The following is a 19,412-nucleotide window of genomic DNA, read 5'->3' as shown; positions in this document are numbered from 1 at the left end:
TGCTACAGGCTGTAATTTCTTCCATTTGACTTGAAAAAATGTAATCCGTCTCCCAAATGTACTTCTACTGTAACTTCTTGTTTGAATCTTCTACACTTTATTAATAAGTAGCCTTTCATCAATCAACAATTTTTTTTTAAAGGGGAGTAGGGGGGAAGCTACCCACTCTCAAAACAGTATTACACAACCTAAGCTAAATTACATTAAAAAAAATTAAACTCCTCTGCTATGCCTGGCACTAGTGTTACTCCTAGGTTTACTGCTTTGCTGCTGTGAAGCTAACTGGAACTTGTTTAACCACTGTTTTCTCAGAAGACATTTACAGCAGAGCACCCGACAGCGAGCACAGCCTCAAAACACAAGAATTGTTGACGGGACCACTGACTACATACTTCAAGCCAAAACAAACATCAGCTTTTATCATCTGTCATGGTTTAAATTGAAATGGATTGAAGAAAGGTTGTGCCAACACGCGTATCTATCTCCTAACCAGGTCCCATCACCCCCTTCTTCCCCCCACCCCCAAAAAATTCAGGCTTTGGAAGAGAGTCAGAAAGAGGCAATGTGCTTACCCCTGATAACGGTTAGATCATCTTTAATTCTAGCACCTGAAGTTATACAAGGGTTTGCTTAATCATCAAGTTTCAAAGAACTGTTGGACACATTCAGTAAGGTGACAGCTGTGCAATACCACTCAGTATCTCAATATCAGGGATCATACTCTTGAATTGTTTAAACACAATCCACAGAACTCAAAATTAAATAACCATCCACAGTTTAACTAAACAATCAGTTAAAAGTCTTACAGTTTAGTAATTCACATAATGGTCAGTCTTTAGTAAGGGATACTGAAATTCATTAAAACACAACACTAGATTTTATTCTATGGGCCTGTTGGACAGGCACATAATTGGCCATTCTTGGGTATAACCAGAAGAGTAAGAAGTTTACCACAGTTTGGCAAATCCCACATTTTGTCAGTTACATGTGAACTGTGAGAATTAAATACTCATCTTTACATATACACAGTTATGCTGTGAAAGCATATTTGCTTACAAACATATAAAAATACTTGTTAACTAGTTTGATAAGAAAATAATGTATAAAAGTATATAGCAAAAACATTTAATCATCTCTGACAATGGAAAGATCAAATTCATTTTTATATCACATGAAACAAAAACAGCTACCATTTTAGTTTTTCTTAATCCCTTACCCAGAAATACAAAGGAAGACACAATTTGTTTCCAAACAAATGATGTGAAATTTCTTAATAAGCTGAAATGCCTCAATCCAGAATGAGCTCAGGTATTTGGCCATATCCTAATAGTAGTAGTAATCATCCTGTAGCTGTTCCAGACTTATAAAATACAGTAGACTGTTTTGGCCACCAAAATAAAACTGCAGCATAAACGAGACACAAAAATTTTTGCTGACAATGAAATTCAGTGTAAGTTTCTTAAGGCTAGCTGAATACTCAAGTCTAATTTAACTGAGGGCAAAAAAAAGCCAATTCACCCCTTTTTTTTAAAAAGTATCCTCTATACTTCAATATAGGTCTTTGTAATAGCTAATGAAATGTCAGAAGTAAAAATAAATTAATTCACAAGAGACAACTTATGCATGACTTCAACACCTTGTCCTACAGGGTTTTGTTTCATTTCCTTTGCGAATAAAACTCCACAAGGTGCAAGCTCTTAATGGAGAGAAGGAACGAACTGTGGTATTAAAGAAGCAGCCTTAGTGTTTTGTTTTGAAGTCTGCCTCAGGATGACTGAGTCTTCTTCAAGAACTATTCTGCCAGCTTCTTGGACTAAGGCTATTCTGGTGACCACTTTTAGGACATGCACGTATAAGGCTAGACCAATACCAGAAGTGATGTAAAATGATGAAAAGAAAAAAAAAAATCTGGCAGTTGATAGCTTTGTTCTCGGGATTCTCAGAAAATAACACAATGGCAGCCTTTCTTGTCTTTTTCTTTCCGTGTTGGCTCTGGTGAAGGAGGACACTCTTGTTCTTGAAATTTCCTGGAAATAGATATTTCAAATTAAATGCATAGAATCATTTTCAGTTAAATAAAAATAAATACTGTATTTAAAGTTACTGAGTTTACACTTTTATAGAGGGTGGACTTACTTTTGACACTCAAAACTACTGATTAAATGAGTGATACTTCTTTTGGGTTTGCCCTTTTTTTTTTTTAAGAGGCACCATTTTTTACAGAAGGTCAATCTCAGATTTAGTTTATCAGGCTTATTTACTTGGTGATCAAAAAATCTGAGTGATTAAGGTAAAGAAATTATCTTTCAAATACGTATTACATTCGTGTCAACATTTTTCCTAATAGACAGGAATATATTATAATGGAGAGCCTTGGTCAAAGTTCACAGGTAACAGCAGGCAGAATTTTCTCAGTGATTGCCCACTACATTTCAATACGTTTGCTGTAGCTATCCATTAATGGAGAGACATTAATTATCTGGTCTCAAGTTATCATACCTTATAACTCTGACAAGTTCATGAAAAGCTTGGTCTACATTCAGTCTGATTTTTGCTGAGGCTTCCATGTATGTTACTTTAAGTTGCCGTGCTAGCTGCTGACCTTCCTCTTGTGTCACCTGCAACAGACATCAATCAGTAAGTTCAAGGCTTCTGCAGGCACGTTCGTATCAGTAGACACTGCATATACATCTTAAGGATCTATTTCTCTCAAGTAATAATGCAGCTTTGGCCACAGAATAGTTTCCACGCTGTCCACATAATACCGCTGGGAAACAAATCCACATAATATGCCTTTTCAAATACAAGTGAAGACTTTTTTTTTTTTAAAAAAGTTTCTGCAATAGACAAAGACTGACCCTCCAAGGAATTTCGCTCACTGCAGCTGCCTCATCTTCACTTCAGTTCTGCATATCAAGACCAAGTTTTCCTTCACAGGCAGATAAGAGTCCCTCACTACTCCTCAAAGCAAATGCTTCAGCCAACATCTGCTGTTACTAACAGAACTGTGAATACTATTGCTAAATTCACCTTCTCCCTGTCCCAGCTAAATCTAGAGAGAAAAAAAATTAGATTTCTACTTTTAAAACAAGAACTGATGTTTAGCTTCTGAAGCTTTATGAAAGTCATTAAAAATACATATATATTTATGATACAGCAAAATATTAATACAGCCAGTTTTAAACGTAGCTTAAATTACAAGATATCTAAAAACCCATGAAGCCTTCAGGCTATCCAGAGATATTAAAGAAACCCTGTCTACCTCTTGACTCCTTGGGACAACAGAGGAAAGGAAGATGAAGAGGAAATAATGAGCGTCATAAAGAGCTGGAATGAAAATTGAAGTGATGAAGCAGAAGGCAGGAAGCTAGCAGACCATTATAGGAAGGAGGAATAAGTCGGTCACAGGGCAAAACCAAAGGAGATCATTGCATATTTTTGGACGAAGTAGAAAGCAGGGAGGTCAGACAACAGAAGGCCACCCTGAGCCGTGCAAGGCTTCAACGGGAAGGTCACCCGCGGGGCCGGGGAGGAAAGGGCAGCTTTCCGTGATAAGAGGAAGTGCAACAGATCTTGCCAAGACAATGGCTAGTGGAAGAAATGTCAAAGATTACACTGCTTTCACAGAAAAACATTAAGCCAGCATGCAGAGAACTGACATGATGAGAAGAAAAAAAAAAAGAAACAGAGGGTTTATTTTTAATTTAGTTTTGAAAAGGCACTCAGATATTCACTCAGAGAAACTACACAGAAATGGAAACAGATGGGAATAGAAAAGCATTATTGGCTGCGTTCACCACAGTGCAAGATACAAAAGTACTTCTTAGTTTGCAAAACACTTTCCTAACAGCTACACTCGGTTTGAAAGCCTTCCTGCACAACATCTCAACGTGTTCGATCCCTCTGTCCTTAGCAACCCCACTGGTATCACATTTGAACATTTACTGCCGAATTGAGGGCTGCTCCCACTAAACCCTCACGAAGCTCTACAAGCAGCCCCCTGCACCTCATGCCACTAGCTCAGGTAACTCAGGATGCACCTGCTGATCTCAAACACTCAAGGAAACTGTACATTTCTTCCAGTGTTATTACCATCAGCTGAAGCCAAAAAAATACCCTCAAAACCAACCCAACACCAAGATCAACTACTGGAGCTGCTTTTTTAACTGCAGGGCACAAAGTGAGAATGACTAGGATCCTTCAGTCCTCCACCACTGTCTGGAAGTTGAATGATATTCAAGATTTTTGCCCCATAAGCTAGAAATAATCCACTTCCACCTTCCTCTATAGCCCCAGATGCTGAAATATCCTCATTACGAAGCTTATGAAGGCTGTGCTTTAAGAAATATTTGTAGCCTTTTTCCAGCACATCAGTGACATCGCAGAACCCCCCAAAGTTTGCATCGGGGCTTCCAGAACCTCCTACGCATCTCTGCCTCACTCACCAGACAGAAGCTAAGTTAAAGTACGGATATGGCAGTTTCTGCAAAACTAATCCCCTTTACTTTTCTTCATCCCTCCATGGTCTACTGTAGCCCCAGAAAGTGAGAGGCTAAAGTCTAATAAAAATAAATAATTGGGAAGGAATGTATAGTCCTGAGGCGAAACTGAACCGTCTTTAAACATATGTGGCTACTACTTTCTTCATTATTGTACCTAAAGCACATTAGAGGTACCAGTCAAATTAACACTGTAAGAAAGTCAAGCTACACTTCCACAATATTCTGCATTTGCAATATTATAGATGCAACATTAAAGTCCTTATTGTATTTACTAGAATATCTCTTAATTGCTTAATTCCAAAAGAATCTTTTTGACAGTATACTTGTAAGACTGACAAGTAGCTTATAGTCAATTTTACTGACCTCAACAAAGTCAGTTTAAAAAAATATTTTGGTTTGGGCACACAATGGAAACATTGGCAGTGCCCAAGCTATAAATTAGAGGCCAGAACATACCAGTTCCGTTTTCAAAGGTAAGGGAAATATAGTGACTGCAAACATAGAACTACCTGAAAACAAAAATATGAATTTACATCATTTTATTCTCCCTTCTCAAGTACAACAACGCTGTGTCATGACAGGGTTTTCAGTAAGTGTGATGGGAGAACTTATTAAACATCACCAGCAAAATAAAAACTAAATCCTTTTTCTTCAAAGAACATTGTATTTTATTTTGACAGAAGTAGAGAGAACCACAGATCTTCTGGTAGTAACTGTGTGTGTACATCTGTGTGTGTTGGTTCTGTAGTGAAAAATCTCTTACTTTTGGTAAACGTAAGGCTGAATATGAGTGGGAATCACTTATGACGCTTATCCTTTGTCATACGATACTTTACTGTTTGCTTTTCGAATCATTCATTCACGCTGTTCAGACACTTGGTGAAAGTTTCTCAAATTAAACACCATTATAGAAAATGTGAGCAGGTCAAACATGGAAAAGGTTATCCCCAACTCCCGAAGTTAACAGTCTTCTTACTGAAAGTTTCCACTTCAGTATCTGCGCAAGAATCCTGTGAACATATCTCACATAGTCCTCCCTCTCCACTATTGTATCCAAGAACTGCCAGAAATATATTAATTTCTGAATTTTCTATTCTTTCCCCCACCTAATGCAACTGTACAAGGCTGCCTAACCTAACACTGCAACTGTATTTTGGCTGGATGCTTACACAAGACTAAGGGCCACGTTGTACTTGCATCAGCAGTTAACAGTTATGCGTTTCCTCGAGTTTGAGAAGAATTCATTTCTACCTTCTTTTGGTCACCCTACAGCACTCCTTGCACAGAAACGTTGCCCATTCCTGCCAGGAGCTCCATCGCTCCTGAAGAGCGCATCTGTCATCCTGGTTTTCTGCCTCACCAGCCCACCCACAAGTGCTCCTCGTTCATGCTTACAGCGGGCTACCATAATGCTCTCCTGGAGGGGTACTTCATTATCCACTAAGCCTATTTTGTCCGCATTCACATATAAAAGGTCACTTCGGTACAGGGAAACTGCGATTATGAAGCCCTGACACATATTCAAACGCACTGACTTGCTGTACTCAAATACTGCATCAGATGCCTGATCACTTGTTATCTATAAAGCCCAAAATCAGGCAAGCCACAGGAAGACCTGAACATACAATCCATCTGTGAGAACGGAGGCATCACCGTATACGGCCATAAAATCCACCACCTCAAGAAGTTATTGTCACACTTTCATGCCAGTTCACAATAGTTAAGAGAAAGGCCAAAACGAAATGTTAAGGAATTTGGGTAGGCCACCAGCCAGGTCCCAGGGGTGGATGGGTACAGGAATAAGCCATCTCAGGCCAAGCTATTTGTGAAGCAGCGAGCCTGCAAAACTAACATACAAACTGCTTGTGTGCTAGCATCTAGGTTGATGCCGAGCAACGTCAAAGCACGAGGCTGCTTGCCTGGGATCATCAGCTTTGCTCATCATCTGTCTATGCATAAACTGTCACATGGACCTCTCTTTAAAACCTTGCTTTAAAGGTATCTAGCAGCACTAGGTCACTGTATTAGTTCAGTCACGATGCAAAAAGCAAAAACTAGCATTTAATGAAACCCAAGCACTTTCCTGTTGCAACTTGGATTTTCCTTGAAACCCTGCCATCTGGGGAATGATCAGACTTGACCCAGTTTAAGCTAGCAGTTATCTACAAAAGGTCATACATATCCTGCACTGACAAGTCCACTCCTCCATCAGTAGTGGTTATTACTAAACATCTGGTGCTCTAGTGAATTGTCTTACTGTAAAAACATCCAGTCTTGTTTGAGTTGTACGGAATTAACCCATTTAAGAGAGACTGCCACACAGCATTTACTTTAAGAAAAGAGCAATGGGAGATGGTGCTTCAATTTTGGTCTCACAGTCACCAATCTGTGACTGGGGAATCTGGAAACACTGGTAACTTTATTCCTTATCATACAAGGGCATTCTAAAGATTAATGCTTCCTCAGCCTCTAATAACTCATTTTTCTTTGTCAACCCAACCTATGGATATTGAGGACTTTGCCTCCATGCCACAAAGGAGACAAAATTACAAGAAGTCTGCTTAACTCTATTTATCTATAGAGTTATTACTATAGCAAACTGCTATTTCAAATTTCCTCTTTCACCCTTCTTCTCCCAACACCACCTGTGAGTTGACCTATAGTACGTTACAGCCACCGCTATTTCAGTCTACACCTTTGGAAGCCCCAACACTTCATCAAGATCACACTATTGTTTGCACTTCTGCCGTACAACCCAGTTCACGTATTTCCTGAGAAACAGGTGCCACCACACCAGGACTGTTGGTTATGCATCAGTTGCTTCCAAGTTTATAGTATCACAATGACAGTACTCCGCGCTGTGTTCAACGACAAAACACACTACTTGCATAAAGGGGTGGTCAAATCCTTGAGACATTCAAACTTTTGTATACATTTAACTCTATTGGGCTCCAGGAGGATTTGTGTGTTAATTCTGTTGAGAATCATTCGCTGATCAAACACATGCTAAATTACTTACTTTAACTTGGTTTTAGGCTCTCAGAGGTAGCATGTGTTCTCTGTTATTTCACTGGTTTGCCTCCTGTCTTTCAGAAAAAAGAAGGAAGATGCCTAGTACAAGTAGTTTTGCTCTAAAAACTCATACCCAGCTTCCTGAATGTCTAAAAATGCTACTTAACTTCTAAAGCTGAAAAATGTACATTTGTGATTAAGCAAGTTGAGAGTAAGATGACTCCTTGTAGAACTGCCAGGTAAGTAACAGTGTGACACAGCTGCAGTGTGACACTAGCCTGGCTGACCAGGTTTTTGCTGTGACCAAAGCGATGCCCGACACACCAGCAGACCAAAAAAATGCAAACCTGCAGAGGACCAGCACTTCTCACGTTTTTGCCCACACGTTACAGTGGCACAAGTTACACCCCATGCTTCCCACTCCCCCCAGCACCCCTAACCGAGGTGAGGCAGTACTCTTGCCTTTGCCCCGTGGCCTCCCACTGCAGCTGCCTCTGCAGCAAACCTGTGGCCAGAGCAGGATGAGCTTGCCTGTCAGGCTGAAGTCTTTCTGTACTTGGGAAGACATGGTGGCAGGTCTGGATTTCAGCCAGATTAGCAAGCTGGTCCAACTCACTGACTGGATGCCTGCATCGAGAGTTCACGTGATGGAGCAGAAACAACCCCACCGATGAAGCAGAGATTCTGGCTGCGTTTAACATCCAGCTGATAACATCTAACTGCTTGCAGCTGCCAAAAGGCGAGGTCTCACTTTCTTCCCCCCACCCCAACTCCTCCCTGCTCTGCTCTGAGCCACAGTCCCACCCCTTCCCATGCTTCAAGTACTGGCACTTAAATCTTTCTGCAAGCTGATTTAACTCACACAGGTCCCAGAAAGCCGTTCCAGCTCATCTGTTCTTCTCCCTGTCTAGAGAGATGATTCAACTCAAAGTGCTTCAAGGGAGAGCTACGGCCAGCAAAGAAAAGAGCGGGAACTTGAAGTCAAGAGGGAGGGGAGCCTCTCCCTTCTGGGGACAAATTATGTCAGCTCAGCATCCCCAAACCATTCTTTTAGACTGACTTACAGCCAACTGAAACACACCACGTGACAGGGAAGGGGCAGGGAAGAGTTAAGAACATGTAACTAGCTGTTTCAGCAAACATAGAAGTGCTTTTTCAGATACAGCTAAGCTCCAGCCTATGATGGGAGTCACAAATGCACCAGTTTGCATTTAAATTGTGTGAGTGACAGCACCAAAAGTTACACTCGTCAGCATCTAATCAATTAAGGCAATTAATATAGCCACAAAAAGCAAAGGGAGATTTCGGGGACATATGCTTTTATTTGTGTTCAGATATAAGCACCAAAACTATGAAGTTAAAGTAATTTGAAAACAGCTGCTTTGAGCTTGAATGCGTACCAGCCCATCATCACCTGAAAAAGCAGCCAGGAATCCGGTACGGAAGGACTAGCAGGAGAACAAGTGACAGGCACCTCTTTCTTCCTTTCAGGGAGAAACAGATGTGGTGCAATAACATTAGGAGGGCAGAGGACAGAGAACAAAGATCATACCTGTTTCTAGAAACAGATCTACAGGATTACCTGCTTTGCAGGTATCCTCTGAGAACCGGGGCTGACAGCGATAATGTTATTTCCCTCCCAAAGCATCTGGATGTTTGTCTTTCAGCAATTACAGTTTGCAGAACAGTTCAGTCTCACCTACAACGTTTCCACACCACTATTTGTGCATGAGATAAAGTACATTATGTTCCAGGACTTGCAAGGTTAAATTCGGGAATTTTGGTGCGGGCATGATGGTTAACTGAAGAGTGAAAGTTTCACTTCTGTCTCTGGGACGGGCTGATAGTTCTGTGCATGTGTGAGTACATGAAGTTACTTCTGATGAGTTTGTGAGCTGCTTCTGTGAAAACTTCTTTCAAGACAGTATCTTTCAGCATAGGTTTTAATTTTGTCATGATCCACCTACACAGGTTCTTCAGTGAAGATGCTGTGACAGTCAAGGGAGCATACTCAACAGGAACTTTTTTGTACTGACACTTTTATGTAGTATTCAAGAAACTCATTCAGTAACAACATACTAACCCACTAAACTCTAATGTTATTTGTTTTGAGCCTAACTTTTTCTTGTTCCAGCCACTGTTTTTTGACAGAGAAAAGATTTTATTTAGCAAAGAACAAAACCTATATAAGCACTTGTGGACAGAAACTAAGTCATGTCCTGGTACACAAGCCTGAGAATATCTTATTGTTTAAAGTTGTGTTTTCCTTGCTGAAATTCTTAAAATAATTACAGTAATTTTATTAATATTTAGTTTACTCTCAGATAAAAATCAATCATGTGTTTGCTACCAAGCTTCAAGAGTCATCTTACTGTCTCAGGAGAAAAACTAAATTTCTGAAATAAGTTGCTGAAGAAGCATACAAGTTTGACATCTGTTCCTCTACTGCTGATGTAGTAAGATTATTTTCACTTCAGCTCAAATCAGTTTGATTCATGAAAAATCAAGAGTAAACAGAGAAAATAAATTTAAAGCTCCTTCTTTAAATAATTTTAAACTAAATCTTTTAAGCTCTCTTACAATTAGAGGTAAGGTTGAAACCTAGTAGTTTGAAAACTTTAATTTTAAGGTACGTAAATACAACAGCAATTGTGTCACTGTACTTCCAACTTCTAAAGCTTTAAGTCAGTTATGCAGAAGATGACTGGCCAAATAGAAAGCAGCAAATGGCTACTCATTTATACATAACAGCAGTGAACAGTAAAAGCAACAGCACCGAAGTCTCAGAATCGTTAGAGCTAGTGCCTGGAATGCACTCTGCTTGGCACAGCCTGCTATAGTGAGTAACAGAACGGGGGAATTAGACACGTTCATGCCTGAGTAATCAAGTCATGACAGAAAACTCTCAACTCTGTACGTTAATAGATTTGGTCTCAACATAACCCCACTGAGTCAGACAGAAGATGTGCTGTATGTGGAATGCCATCATGCTTCTAAGATTCTTCAAGTACAGAAACTGAGTGTGGTTCTGTTTCTTGCACTGGAATTATTTAGTACAATATGATTTTTTTTTCCATTTGTTTCTTGTTCCCACTCTATTTCTGGGAGGAAAACTGTAAAGTTTCTAGAAGGGAGTGCGGAGTAACTACTAGCAAATGAATTACCTGTCTTTGGTGGTCCAGATCTGCTTTATTACCAACTAGAATCATAGGAAACTCATCGCGGTCTTTCACTCTAAGAATTTGTCGCTGAAACTTATAGATTTCTTCAAAACTGTAAAAGAACAGAAGTAGAGCATCAGTGTACTAATTCATAGATTCTCAGGTTCTGCAGAGCTTCAGAAATGGTGAGTCACCTATTTGGACTTGCCCTGCCATACAAGCACAGACAGCTGCAGGCACTCCAGAGTCCACCATCACAACACGACCAGTTAGAGAATCATTCAATGCTCAAACTAAAAAAAAAATAAAAAATCCTCAAGTTAGCTGTATGCTATGCACTGGACTTAGGAGGGGCTGCAATGTAAGCAAAACCCTTACTGTGTCTCAACCTAGAGGGACCCAGATGCCAATGTGTTGCACAGAATCAAGCAACCACAGTCCGTTGTACAACTACTGATTTTGGAGTTCAACTCTGCCTAGAATAGTCAAACTACAGTCTAGAGACCCTGGTGATCAATGTTTCAACAGGTAATCTCCACAGTGACTTCTAGGAATTTTGGGGGAAGGTTTCAAAGCTGGGAAATTTTATTTCTTGAAGAACAGAAAAAAGGTAGGGCTAGATGATCAGAAAGCTTTCCAGTTACCAACTAAGTTATACCAGGTACTGATGGTGTTCAAGCAGTAAGAAATATTCCAGCAGTGCTTAAGGGAAGGTGAGCAAAGTAGAAAGCTTCTCCAAGAACAGAGAATTAAGCAAGCTAATTCTGGCTTAAACAAGGATTTTTTTGAGAAAAAAAAAAAATCACTGCTTTCAAGTTATCACTGTTAAAGCTGCACCACTACATAAGGAGCTTCAGCACAGATGCTTGCAGACAATCATATATCCTTTGGGGCACAGACTTCCCAAGCAGTATATTTAATTCCAGGCATATAGTCTGAAGTCATTTACACTTACATTTGCAGACTAAAATTGAAAAGCAAGATGATCATCAGTAAGAAAGTTGCATTAAAAAAAAAATTACGTAGTCAGACATGACAATGCCAATCCACCTCATTCACAAAAAGCAATCGTGAGAAGAAAGGTGAATTAGAAGGAAGGTTTGCATAGTTGGACCTCCATTTAGGTATGCTGTTCTAATACTCTACTCAGAAGTCTGTATCAACTAGACAAGAGAATTGAAAGTTACCAACTAAGTCATCTAGATTTCTTCTTGCTTCAGAATTACTTTTCATCACACAAGCAGAACAGACACTGCTACCAGATACTTCATTGACAGGCAAGTCTTGAATCAAATGGGTATCAGAACAAAAATGAAAACTCTGTCTTCAGAAGTCTTTGAAGGATTTCAGAAAGGAGAGTGATACGCAGGTTTAATGTGTCAAGACCTGCTTAAAACCAAGGCAGACCCTTAGCCAGAAAAGCAAACAAAACCTTAAGATTTTTAGACAAACCAAGGAGTTCACATGATGACTTCAAGAAATCTACAGTCCTCTGTAGCAAAAATATTTATGTTAACACAAGTGTGCAGTATGTCTTAAATCCACACACCTAGATCTCTGACAGAAGTGTAAGAGTCTCTTCTGGACAGTACATCAAGATGAATTTATACATTTCACAGCATTCTTAAGTGTAAGACACAGATCCAATGGAAACACGCTCATGCTCTATAGAATATTTATCTTAATTCTCATTACAGATAGAGCTGTTAATAAGATGTGAAGTACCTTCTTAGAGTCTAGATTGAATCTGTAAAGGTGGGGGAGAATCATACACAAATTTTTTTTTGTCATTTTATTGCTCTTCTGTTGCAGCTCTAAACAAGTGGAAGGACAGATCCCTGACCACTTCTACTTTATTACTACGTATCTGAGAAGCTCAATGGAGGAAGATCATAGCCAAAATATTAAGTGACTGCTGGTACATGCATGGCAGTTTCATACTCTTACAATGATCAGGAGCTACCTGACCAAGCTCTGTGAGCTTCTAAAAAGATACGTTTCATCTCAACTCTGCAGTCAATCAGTTATGCAGGTTCCAGTCATTTCAAGGGAGTAAGCAGAATAAGAACTGCCTGCAAAAGAGTGCAGAGACATAACCCTGAACCAGACACACCTGTTCAGAAATCCAGAGCCAGCCACGCGACGTTGACAAGCACACAGTAAGGGGATATTTCTAAGAACTGATCAGGCGTCATAGCACACTGTCCTTAGTTTAAATTTCTGTCACTTCCAGGAAACTAGTATTCTGCACTGTAATGAAGTCCTTGAATAGAGTTATTTCTTTGTGTGTGCCTTCAAGGCATCTATTGCAAGAGACAGATACTTTCAGTAAGTGATTGGTTTAAAATGGATTTTCATCACTGCTGAAAGAGCATCACGCCACAGAATCTAAAAGTGAATGCATACTTAATGTTTCTGTTAAAGATTATTTCAATAAAGGATAAGCAGCAATTTAAGATTAATTACAACTTGTTTGTTTTAATAGCTTGACATAAGGCTTACCTTCCTCTATCAGTGACTGAGAAAACAAGCAGAAAACCCTCCCCTGTCCTCATGTACTGTTCACGCATGGCTCCAAATTCTTCTTGTCCTGCTGTATCCAGAACTGAACACAAGCAAAACACCAATTACTACAGTTCGTGTTCTTAGAGTATAGACTGAGGAAAAAAAAAAATCCTTCTTAATAGGATATTGAGAGCACCTCTCCTGTCTATCAGTGACTGAGAAAACAAGCAGAAAACCCTCCCCTGTCCTCATGTACTGTTCACGCATGGCTCCAAATTCTTCTTGTCCTGCTGTATCCAGAACTGAACACAAGCAAAACACCAATTACTACAGTTCGTGTTCTTATAGACTGAGAAAAAAAAAATCCTTCCTAATAGGATATTGAGAGCGCCTCTCCTGTACATTGTAACTAAGCAGAAAACACTTTTCACAGATACCGTTACATTTTTGCTAAGATTCACAAAAAGTTCTTGAATTGACAGAACAATTCAAGGCCTACCAAACAAACTTTGGTGGACTTCTGCTAATCCACAACCAGCTGAGACAGCTGCAAAATGCTTAGAGAGACTTGGGGACAGGGGTTGGGAGGGTTGCTGGCTTGTCCTTAAACAAATCACTGAGGGAGAACTGAAACTGTTAAAGCAAAGCATTTATATTGCACTTGGAAGAGGCAGCACACAACAGCCAAGCTATGTGTTTCATTCCAACATGTAACCCAGGAAACCGCCAGGTGTTACACAAATTCACATAGTTTTGTTGGCACTAAGGCGCTGAAAATAATTCTTTTTTCAAAAAGTCCAATTTACTGTAGAGAGACACTTACACATATATAAGGCACAAGCACTTAAGATCCTGGGTATCTCATTAAAAGCTACCTGCCTTGGTTTTATTATCAGCTGCACACTCACACAAAACCCACATGCTGCACAGTTGTTTACCTGCATTACATTCTACACGTACAGATGCAAACAGAGGCACCAACAGCTACAGGCTGTCAGTACCACGCTTTAGCCAGGTTACTTACTGTCCAAGCGCGCAGCTCTCTCATCTATCACACATTGCTTGGTGTAGGAGTCTTCAATCGTTGGATCATAATCCGTAACAAAATAGGACTGCAGAAAATAAAACAAGTTTGTGTGAAAGACAAGCACATACAGGACACTCATCGAGTAAGATGCTAAAACTGTATGCTTGACAGCTTAGTGAAGATGAACAGGTTTTACCCATGTACAACTGTTTGCCGCTTTATCCAAAAAGCTAGCAGGTAATGGCTTTCCTATTCCTAGTAAATGCTTGTACATTGTAGACTTTACTAGCAGAATCAGTGAATTTACTGGATTCCCACAGAATTTCTAGCATTTTCTAGAGATTTCTGGTAACTCCTAGAATTTCCTTGCAGTAATCTCTAGAAACTTTTAGTTTCTAGGAACTTTCAAGGTCCGTAGTAACTGCTACATTTCTCTCATCTCCTGGTAGGGTTTAGAAGGTTTTTTTGAATTCTCAAAAGTTTCCAGGACTTCCTCTCCCGCTCCCAGAGGCAGTAATTTCTAGGAAGTGTCTGGATTTTCCCAGTTGTTTCTGGAATTCTCTAGCAGTTTTATAACAGTTTCTAGCAATAGCTCCACGCACTTAGTTTGTAAGCTGAATAAAGTTCAGTGGGTCATCCTTCTTCCAGGATTTCTCTCGGTTTTAATGACCTTAAGCACACACATACTCCAAAAAAGACAACTTCTGAAAGCAGAATAAGCCATGAAATGCCTGGGTCACCTATTGCCTAAGCACAAGGCTCCACCAGATACTGCCAGCCTGTTACTTATCACCCGAACTGCAGACCAAAGCGCATTCTGGTACGACTTTCTAGAGACTGGGTGACCTGGTATTGGATACCGGGATAACAATACTACCTGAAGACGACAAGTTTAGATTTCAAAGGATGAATTTTTAGCTTACATGCAGTCATAGCAAAGTTATCCTCACCCACAGCTAAAGCACATTGGCTTAACAAATCTGAACTCTAATCAAATTCCTCCCCCTCTGTGCTCAATGCAGCAGGCACTGAGGACATGTACTACCCTGACTGTTCAGAAATCAAGCATATCGGGCACATATTCACCCAGATGAATGCCGCAGTAACTGAAGGAGTACTACCTGTGTAGGTTATGCAGTTCTGTAAGCCAGTAAGGGAATAGGAATGCTTCAAAACTACATATTGGCTCCTAGGAAGGAAAAAAAGGGGCGGTGTTGTTCTTGTATTAAGACGATACCACCAAAACCAAGGTGAATCTCCTTATTCATGTCAAAATTAATTCTTACACAAGCATCTTTCCCATCACACAAATTGCGGTGTTGTTCTTGTATTAAGACAATACCACCAAAACCAAGGTGAATCTCCTTATTCATGTCAAAATTAATAGTTCTTACTTAATAGTTCTTACACAAATTCAGATATCAACAAGACACTACTCTGTTCCTCTAAACTTATCAAAGTCAAGTAACAGATACTATGGTAGGGAAAACAAACAAAAAACCACAAGCAAACAAAAAGAAGTAACTGAAATCAAACAAAAAACCACAAACAAACAAAAAGAAGTAACTGAAATTGCAGCACTAGCCCACTAACCTTCTCCAGACACATCACTGTCAGTGCAGAATACAGTAAACTCTGTTCTTGCAGATACAGTTTTATTAACGTGGCTGTACTCGTTCTTGCCCAGTTTCAGTTTGGAGCTGCCCGTGAGGGCTGGCTGCAGCACTGTCCTGACTGCACCCAGCTGACCCCCACCATTCCGACACATCCACGCTAGGTTTCTGGTTTAACAGCATGGACATGAGTTCCCCAATCGAGCTGGAGCTGCCTCATGGGAAGGAACACATCACCAGCTGGAACACACTTTACCAGCTGTTTATATCATATATAACCTATGCTCATACACCACAACCTCACCATCATGCAGTTGGCTACAGGAAGAGTACGTACAGGTTGCTGTTGATCTATTCATTTAGATTTGGCACCATATCGAAAAACCACCAAGCCCTAGAGCAGAACAGCTCTGCACATCTCCTTTGCATTTCAAGTAGACATCAGTAAACTGTCCTCTCAGGATACACCTACACAGCAGTCTCAGTCTCTCTGCATCAATGGCACCAGTGTGTAACCAGCTATACTTTTGGTAGCAGTAACATTAAAACCACCCTGGTCCTCTCTGAGAAGGATAACATCCTAGCAATCTGTCCCACCAGAGATACCCGAGACACATGAGATGCTATAATTCACTTCGTTTCCTCACAGTGTTTCATGTAAGTTGCGCATTTCTGGATAAGAAATGGTTTCTCCCTTGTTGAGAACATTCACCCAGGCTATGCAGTCTCCCCCCTCCAATCCCTCCCGAAACCCCACTCACACAAAACCAAACAAACAAAACCAACAATAAAACACCACCTCACCCCCCCAAAAAAAAATTCAAACAAACAGACAGGCACAGGATCCTAAATGGAGCACACAAACAAACTTCAAGTTTTCCAGCAGAAGAGTGCCTATGTGTAGAACATCTCACCACAGAACAAGCCCCCAGAAGATGCTGTTCCAACTACAAGTTATCCCTTTACCTTGCTTCTTGGACAATTTAAAGAGGAAAAACCACAGCCTTCAAAACGGTTCTTATCTTTTCTTTTGCCTGAATCCATGACTCAAAGTGCTATCCACGAGCTTAAGAACAAGACTTGTTGAGGAATTAATTTATTCATAACATCCAAATTAGGTCTCAAGTCTTCTGTGGTCTTTACCAATCTTTGAAAGATGCAATAGAAATGCACTTATGTGAACATACAAATGTGTAAGTGAAATCATTTACAGAATCTGACTTTAGAAGGGATGATCACAAGGAAGGAAATTTAAGTCCTATGTTTCATTAAGGAAACAGAAAGTGGTATTCATAAAAAAAATATTAGGTGACTAAAATATGGTGTCACTGTATCTAGAAGTTCAAGGTTCTGATTTGAAAGACAAAGCACGCACTCTGAAGTTACTCCCTACCCCTCTCCAGCTTCAACTTTCATTTCTGTCCTGCAGAATTCAGTTCCTCTCTGACACCATACACCTATAAAGTGGTAAAGTATGCCAAGTTTTATTTAAAAGGTAGAATTTGGAATCAATGTATTTCACCCTCATGAATCAGTATTAGTAGACCACCTAAAGCAGCAAGTTTATATCCAAGGGCAACATTTGTCACAGAGAGGTTAGAAAAAGAAAACCAGAATAACCTCACAGGGATTCTTCATTTTTCCTTATTATCTGTCCAAGGGCCAAGAACGGCAGCATGTTCTGTAATCTCCACGACATTTCTGTAACTCCCTCCTTTTGGTTTGTTTTTTTTTGTTTTAAAAAAAGGGGGGAGGGAAACTATATGTAAAGTGAGAGTACCAGACTAGGTACAGAGACATGAAACATAGTTCCTTCTTCAAAAAAGGGAAAAAGACTAAGTTGCCCTAATCCAGCATCAGCCACATCTCAAATGATGGCTCAAATGAGCCACATCAGAAAGAGCAGATGCCAGAGCTGCCCCATTGAACAAGCCTCTTCTGAGCAATTTCTTCCCTCCCGTGGAGCTGGGCTGCCAAATCTGCTGTCACAGCCAGTACAGGAGAAGTCTGCAAGGCAATTAGCATTGTGGTTTACCTCCAGGCACTGGACAAGACTACTGTGCCTCAAATAGCTGCTGGTTTTGAAGGAGCATTCCCAAATCGCACTGGGACTATTTGCCACAGGGAGCACATCAACCACAGCTTGCAGGTCTTATTCCGTCAGGGTTGATTTACAAAAATTAGATGTAGCAGGCGCAGTATTTATCAATGTGAGCAGAAATGGACCTTACCGCTGCTGGACAGTATTTAAAGAATTAAAGGATAGCGGAACATATCCTGAAACACTCCATGAGGCTGTACCTTTACTTCTGACTGCCGTCCTGCAACAGCGGGAAGGTGCCTGCACACCCAGCAAGCCCAAGCCCATACACCAGCATAACGAGCTCTGTAGACGTCAAGGTGTTTGTGGCAGAACTGCTTAAGAGATTAACAGGAACACAATTCCAACAGATGTAAACCACTGCCACCCTGTTGGTTTTAAACTGATGCCGAGTCCAGACAAATTAGAGGAGCATGCACATACATCCCACGGTGTTTGAATACCCAGGCCTATCTACTGCTGTCTCCTTTATGAAAGCTGTATGTGCAAGTCCTAACACTTCAAAGCAGCTGCCCTGCTAAACAATGAAAATACCTGAATGTTATAGCAGGTGTATCAGATGCCAGCTGGTACAAAACACACTGGACCACTCTCTAGGGTGGCCAGTTACAGACCAGGTTGTCAGATCTGCTCTTCTAGAAGCAGTTGAGTTTCTATGATGAATTGGAAGAGCTAAGTCTCATTCAGCCGGCTCCATCACAGTCAGCCACTGCCTGCAGGAAATAATTAGAAGAAACTAAATTTCTTCTATGAAGATAGCTATTTGAACACGCTCTTCTGTTACACCACTCCCTTAATCACTAGCAAATCAAGGCTCTTTCCACCCACCTCCTAGAAGGGAAACGAGAAGCTGAGCCCAGTAGTCTTACCAACCATTCAATTTACCCAAAACATTACGCAACAAGTTTTCTAGGTTTCCTCTTTCTAAGGCTGCTGAGGCAATGAAGTCCAGAGACGGGAAAGCCTGCCAAGGACGTAAGCCCTTTTGCAGAGGGGAAAAACAAAAACAAAAACCAACAAAAAATCCCCATCCCCACACCACCTATATCACTTGCAGCTAGGCAACCCGCCACCAAAATCCCTTCCTATACATTAAGGTGACAAATGTGTGTATTTCAAACACAACCTCCTGACCTTCACAGGAGTTGCTACTTGCAGTGCTCAGGAACAATGACCCTACTATACTGAATACCGTTCTAGGAGTCTTTCTCCATTTACAGTAATAGTAATCCCTAAATCATTGTTTCAATCACTCAAGTCTTTTGGCAAAGAGAACATGTGAAAACCTGCTTTCAGTTTATCATCTTCCCCCTTTGTTATGCTGCCTTTAGTATACATAAAGGAATTCCTCCATTAGCTGGACTCGCTTACAAGCTCAGGAGCCCCACTCCATAAATTAACAAAAACAACTAACTAAAGACATCTTACACAGAAGGATGGAGAGCCCCAGTGCAGTTTCACAGCTTTTACTCTTATGCAGCTTATTTACTC

The 19,412-nt window shown here is 40.4% G+C and overlaps 1 protein-coding gene across 1 annotated transcript; it reads right to left on the bottom strand.

The window, feature by feature from the left end:
- Positions 1-582: 582 nt before the first annotated feature.
- RRAS2 (related RAS viral (r-ras) oncogene homolog 2) lies at positions 583-14,297 on the bottom strand. The gene is made up of 5 exons (XM_009700277.1): positions 14,205-14,297; positions 13,178-13,280; positions 10,679-10,787; positions 2,500-2,618; positions 583-2,027 (listed from the first exon to the last, which is right to left on the bottom strand). Exons 2-5 carry the CDS (start codon positions 13,243-13,245, stop codon positions 1,940-1,942), a joined length of 384 nt encoding a protein of 127 aa, XP_009698579.1. The 5' UTR covers positions 13,246-13,280; positions 14,205-14,297; the 3' UTR covers positions 583-1,939.
- Positions 14,298-19,412: the final 5,115 nt, after the last annotated feature.

The sequence above is a fragment of the Cariama cristata genome, unplaced genomic scaffold (assembly GCF_000690535.1).
Source record: "Cariama cristata isolate BGI_N322 unplaced genomic scaffold, ASM69053v1 scaffold1225, whole genome shotgun sequence".
Lineage (NCBI taxonomy): Eukaryota > Metazoa > Chordata > Aves > Cariamiformes > Cariamidae > Cariama > Cariama cristata.
The sequence above is the reverse complement of the archived record's forward strand: the minus strand, read 5'-3'. Positions and strand labels throughout refer to the sequence as shown.

Excerpts from the sequence above, each read along its gene's own strand:
- RRAS2 (XM_009700277.1), bottom strand. The coding sequence starts at position 13,245 with ATGCGTGAACAGTACATGAGGACAGGGGAGGGTTTTCTGCTTGTTTTC. Across the intron at positions 10,788-13,177 it reads TCAGTCACTGATAGAGGAAG|TTTTGAAGAAATCTATAAGT; the intron begins GTAAGCCTTATG and ends GTTCTTTTACAG. Across the intron at positions 2,619-10,678 it reads ATCTGGACCACCAAAGACAG|GTGACACAAGAGGAAGGTCA; the intron begins GTAATTCATTTG and ends TGTCTGTTGCAG.